Consider the following 6322-nt stretch of genomic DNA (forward strand, 5'->3'; position numbering starts at 1 on the left):
CAGGTCGTCACGCAGTACACAACTTTTTATTAGGAAGACTACAAATTTTGTTTCACTACCAAACACAAACCAGAATGGAGACAGGAAATAAGGTAAGATCACACAGGAGACTAGTACTATCTCACAAGAATGGGTTTATTTCTGTCAAAGGTAACACTTTAGAATAATGGTCCATTTGTTAATGTTAGTTAATGCATTAACATGAACAAACAATGAACAATACATGCATTACTGTATTTATTAATCTTTGTTAACGTTAGTTCATGAAAATATAGTTATTCATTGTTAGTTCATGCTTATTCACAGTGCATTAACTAATGTTAATAAGCACAGCTTTTGATTTGAATAATGCATTAGTAAATGTTGAAATTAACATCATCTAAGATTAATAAATGGTGTAGAAGGATTGTTCTTGCTTAGATTGTTAACTAAAATAGTTAACTAACGATAATTATGGATCATTATTCTAAAGTTTTACCCTGTCAAAAACTGTGAAGGAGAGAGTGGTTGCTTGTGATGTTCTTTTGGTGGTTTATCATGACTTTCCCTTGCCCTGTATCATCTTCTCTCATTTGTTGTAGGTCATTACCAATGTCATTTCCAATTAAAACCTTTTTCATTTTGCCAGAATGTGTGTTGCTGACAGGTCCAGATATTTAGCATGCCAAATATCTGCGACACATTGGCGCTTCTGTTAGATTGTGTCATTGATAATACACAATATGCGATTGTCACTCATGTGCAACAAGCACCAATTTGCCTCCATTTCAAGCATTTGTCTGTGATTTCTGAAAACTGTCAGTGAGTGAAATTCAGGGCTAAAATAGTGGAGTGTATGCCTGGTATAAGTGAAACACTATTTCGAAAATTATTGCTTTTCATTGAACCTTTCTCTCTATTTTTCAACAGAAATGGGTCGCCTAACAGTGCTATTAATCTGTTTGGCTCTTGTGGTATCAGTTGTGGCCAGACGAGGGGGTGGAAGTAAAGGTGGATTCAGTTGGGGGAAAAGTGGGGGAAGCTCATACAAAGGTGGAAGCAGCAGTAGTAATAAAGGTACGTCATCACGTGGGACACACTCGTCCCCTGGAAACTATCCTCGCCAACCTCAAGTACCAAACCAGAATCCACCCCCCTACCCTGGTACTGGAGGTGGGTATCCAGGGCAGGGCAGATATCCACCAGCAGGCTCTAACCCAGGTCAAGGATACCCTAACCAAGGCAGCTACCCAGGGCGTGGTGGTTACCCGGCCCAAGGTGGTTACCCGGCCCAAGGTGGTTACCCGCCCCAAGGTGGTTATCCAGCCCAAGGTGGTTATCCACAAGGTAACTACCCGGGGCGTAGTGGTTACCCAGGACAAGGAGGTTACCCAGCACAAGGTGGTTACCCAGGAGCAGGTTCATACCCCAACAGGAACCCTGGACAAGCCGGAGGATATGGAAATCCTTACCCAGCTGGAGGCTCTTATCCAGGTTATCCAGTCCGGGGAGGTTCCAGCCCTAATCAGTTTGGTGGAGGTGTTGCAGGAGCAGGTGCAGGTGGATATCCTGCAGCGGCACAATATCCTTACTGGAATCCCAACAACAAAATCATGAGCCCAGGCTACGGTGGCAACTACGGTAGTTATGGGTATGGCGGCAGATCACCTTTTGCCCAGTCAGTGCATAACATGGGTATGGCCCCTTCATATAAATCACAGGGGTTTGGCAAGCAGGCGATTATGGCTGCTGGGGCTGGAGCTGTGGCTGGTATGGCTCTGGGATATGGCCTCGGAAGTTTCCCTCGCCCCCGTTTCCAATTCCACAGCCCACAGGAGGAATACTATTACAATCACTACATGTACAGACGTTACGGCCAACCTCCTCCTGACGGTAACGTGAACTCTAACTCTCGAGGTGGAAAACCAGGCAATGCAGGGTCGACCTCTGCAGGACAAGGAAACATTAACCCTCATGACATCTTCCAGAATCCTCCACCACAGTCCTATGATAGCTTCATGGACAAGTGTGTGAAGAGGACAGACTTGCTCCGAGGGAAACCGGAAGGAGGATCGAGGAGATCCACTGACTTTAAGGCTCAAGAAGCAGAAGTAGCCAATGATCCTACTGGTGCTCAAGAAAATGCCACAAGCAACAACAGCACTGCAGAAAGAAACACATCCAGAAGCTCTTTATTTGTAACCTCAAAGCCACCCGAAACACCCAGTCAGCCTCTAATGCATACCCAGGAAAAAAAAGCAGAAGCTGACGGTGATTATGATGACACTGTTAGCATTATGGAGATTGGCTATCCTATGCTAATTGAGCAAATGAAAGCACGACGTTGTGTCGAGCTGTACATGGTCTATGCGGAACAGCATGCAGAAAAACAGGTGCAGGTTCGCAGTAACCTAGATGACAAAACTGGCACTGGTGGCAGTGACTTACCTGGACCATTTGGCCATGGAGTCATGCTACTCTTTACTAGCATTCTGTCGCTCATCTTCATTTCCCTTCTACACTGAAATTCTGGAAAGGGTTACACATGAAGCCATTGAGTCAGAAAGAAAAATGGATTGTTCGCACCCATCAAATGTTATCTGAGGAATTTGTCTTGGATGCTTACAGACTCTGGACAAGGTACTCTCGAAAGACTAATTGAAGATTCAACAAAGAATTTCTCAGAATGACTCCTGTAAACTTACCCTACTAAATTGCAACATGAGCCACCTAACAATTTGTCATGTGCCCACATTTCATAGCAATTTCCAAAGTAGCAAAAAACATTTGCATACATCTACTTGCATACAACTACTACAATATTCACCTTCTATCACTGCCACCTTCTTGCATGTGTTTTGAAGAATAAAAGTTTGTGTTCAATGACAGCATAATGCATGAACCCTTTAATATCTCCAATTTAAACAGAATTGAGCATGCCATTCGCATTTAACTTATTGTTTTCCACTGGCAACAGCAATAACAGCAAACCATGATTATTTTGTTTTTAACATGGAATGGTGACTTCCAGCTCTGTTCACATGATAGCACTCCTACTTGTGGAAAATTTAGTTTTGTAGTGTTTTCTCTGATTGTTTGGAATGATAACTTGGGTATTAACTTTCTACTGCTGTATCTATTTATTTAAAATTTATTATCATAGGCAATTTTAATTTTTTTTTTTTTTTTTTTTAGTTTTTTTTTCCTCCAAGAATCCACTACTGTTAGTTTTGTTATTTTTACTTCTTAGGGGCTGTTCACAGTGAACTAGGGATGAGCGTTTTCCGCAAATATCACATTCGAATATTTGAGCTCACAAAAGACGAATATTCAAAAATTTGTTTATTTAAATTAAGTTTAATGAGAGAGACATTATTTTTCAGCAAGATTTATAGTTATACACAATAAACTTGAACTTTACACTACATCGTGTTTTGTAGCTGAAAACCTTTAACAATGTGTGCAAACAAACAAAAAAGTACAGATTAAAAGCAAAACAGAAAAAGGTAACAAAGAAAAAACGTAAAAGCAGCCTGCAGCAATTAGGCTATTGTACAGAATCCTACATTTAACTTTGAAACTTTTAAACTGTCAGCAAATCTTATTTATTTTTTTTATTTTTATTGTTTTACATGTTATTGTTAAGGAACACAGGCATATCAACATGATTGGGGGAAAGTCGGCTCCTTAGTCTGTTAAAAATAAGGCCAGCTGCAGAGAAAACATGCTCAGACGGCACAGACATTGCCGGGACACACTAATAACGTTGTGCTAAGCGTCTAAGTTTTGTGAAGCGCTTCATGTTTTCGTTTCACCACTGAATGGGATCCTCATCTGGTGGAATACATGGCTCCAGCAAGAACTGTTCCCACTCATCTCGGCTGTACTCTTTGTAATCATCACAGATGAACTGGCTCTGCCTTTTCCGACGAGTTGCGCGCATCCTCTTCATCGTTGGTGGTGACGGCTGCATCCGTGCTACTCGCATCAAGGAAAATGCTCTGGTAATGTTCAAAAGAGATGCTGCAACAATGTTCTTGAATTTGGTCACTTTCTGTGATTTCTCCACTGCTTTTTAACTCTATATGTACAATAACAGCCCTCTTGTCAGTTTTATTCATATTAGATGTACAGGTACTATGGCACTCATGCAGTTGAACTCAAAGGGATTAGATAAACATTTTTATAAAGCTGGATCTTTAACAGTTACTCTGTGCTGTGCTTTCTCTGAATATTACTGCTGAACATTAAAGTAGATTATCAACCTAGCATGGCACTTTGCTAAATCATTTATCTAGGAGGCCTGTGGCTACCACTGGATGATCAGTAGGAGGCAAAACTTAACGCCTTTATTATTGCTCAGCTGCATATCTATTGTTATGCCTTTGAGATGTTGTGAATGTAGAAAATGTGTATAATCTTACCATCACTGTGATTAAAAGGATTAAATGCACCTTAGTTCTGTGTCTGCCTTTTTCCCATTTTAAAATTTCAGAAAAATCTTAAGGATGAAATATTTTTTAACCTTGTTCTTGAAACCTCTAAATTTGGCCTAGTGATTGTTCCAGTTCATGTTAATAGATAATTTACTCCTTTTTTTTCAGATGTCACGTAATGTCCAATGTAAAATTTGGTCCCTGAAGCAAAAGCAGTTTTTCCTATTATGGTGCCAGGTAAGCTGAATGTATACCTGTGTCCAGTGTGTTGTGATCATTTCCCTTGGTGGAGTCATTTTGTTGTTTTTGTCTTTTGATAACCGTTCAAGTGTACTTGATATCCTCATGTTGACACATGCAAGATAGTAGCTGACTCATAAGTGACCTAATTATACCCTAAGTGGAAAACAGTGGGCCTGTTGTGGTTATAAGACTATGAGGAGTGACAAAATACAGATACTGGTCTAATTGTGTTAAAACATGCAAAGGTGAAAACTGTCAGAACCATTTATTATAACCAGTGTTTTGAAATCCAAATTAACCCTTGGGAAGAAGACTTCAGCACAACAGTGGATCACTAGAGATGAAAATCCCTTGTTTGGTGCTCATTACTGTGGTTAATCAGGCATATACACACAAAAACAAAGATCACAATATGTTTCTGTTAATGATGCAATTTGAGACATGACACGAGACACATGCCACAAACAGGACACTGGTAGTGATAGAAGACTAAAGATCAGCAAAAGATTGTACAGTGAAAACACATTTTTCCAACTTAATTGAAAACGATAATGTCAAATAAAAGGTTTAATTGACCAGTGTTGGTTCTAATTGGTCAAGGTTGTAAAAATCCAAGACAAAGTCTTGTTGGAGTCTTGAAATCATGGTATTGTGAACTTACAAAACGGCATAAATGGATGACAATGTATAGAGTTTTACCACCAGTCCTGCACTCCTATAATCTTGATGAACCCACATACACCGTAAATGTAACTATCATATCATATGTGGCCCATATGGGGTTCCTAGAGCAATGGTTGCCAACATCTGGAGGGCTACTTTTCTGCAGACTTCAGCTCCAACCGTGTTCCAGCACACCCTTAGTATAATGTTAAGCACTGTGATAACCAACTGTTCTAGAATGCAGCAGCCAGAGTGGTCTTAAACGAGCCGAAGAAACCTCCTGTCACACCTCATTTCATCAGCTTGCACTGCCTGACAATAGTTCCTGATAGCATCAGAATCAAGGTACTGACGCTTGCCTACAACACAACCAGCTGGCGCTGCACCAAAATGGCCTACCTACACTTATAGTTCAGACCTAAGCACCCTCCAGACGTTTTCCTTCTGGAAGTGAATGTGGTGCCATCCCAAAAGGCACAAAATCACTCTCTCTGACCTTTTCCTGGACAGTTCCCAGCCAGTGGAACGATATGCCTATCTTAATCCGAGTAGCTGAGTCTTCGGCCATTTTCAAAAAGCATCTAAAGACACATCTTTTTCACCATCACCTGACTAATTAATAATAGCACTTACCTATTCTGTTCTAATTTATCTATCTCTCTCTCTATATATATATATATATATATATATATATATATATATAGATAGATAGATAGATAGATAGATAGATAGATAGATATATCATATATATATATATATATATATATATATATATATGAAAGAGACCTCTTGCTATGTGTACTGACTAAGTGAGACTTGTCACAGCACTTGTATATTGTTGTTGCTCTCTTGTTGGTCTGATTGCTTCTACTTTGGATAAAAGCATCTGCTAATAGACTAAATGTAAATAACCTGGCTTTGGTGTGTTTAGGGATGTAGCTAAACTATTAAATATTATTTATAAAACATTGGAAGAAAAGTACCCAGATGCATTTTTATTG

At 39.7% G+C, this 6322-nt stretch overlaps 1 protein-coding gene across 2 annotated transcripts; it reads left to right on the forward strand.

The window, feature by feature from the left end:
• On the forward strand, positions 1–4437 carry LOC113043498 (translation initiation factor IF-2-like). Of its 2 annotated transcripts, XM_026202932.1 has the most exons (3): positions 1–92; positions 910–1239; positions 1276–4437. In XM_026202932.1, exons 2-3 carry the CDS (start codon positions 912–914, stop codon positions 2502–2504), a joined length of 1557 nt encoding a protein of 518 aa, XP_026058717.1. In that variant the 5' UTR covers positions 1–92; positions 910–911; the 3' UTR covers positions 2505–4437. The 2 variants fall into 2 exon arrangements, with proteins under 2 accessions (XP_026058717.1, XP_026058716.1); XM_026202931.1 differs by having other exon boundaries at positions 2–92; positions 910–4437.
• The last annotated feature ends 1885 nt before the right edge of the window (positions 4438–6322 follow it).

Source organism: Carassius auratus, chromosome 25 (genome assembly GCF_003368295.1).
Source record: "Carassius auratus strain Wakin chromosome 25, ASM336829v1, whole genome shotgun sequence".
Taxonomy (NCBI): Eukaryota; Metazoa; Chordata; class Actinopteri; order Cypriniformes; family Cyprinidae; genus Carassius; species Carassius auratus.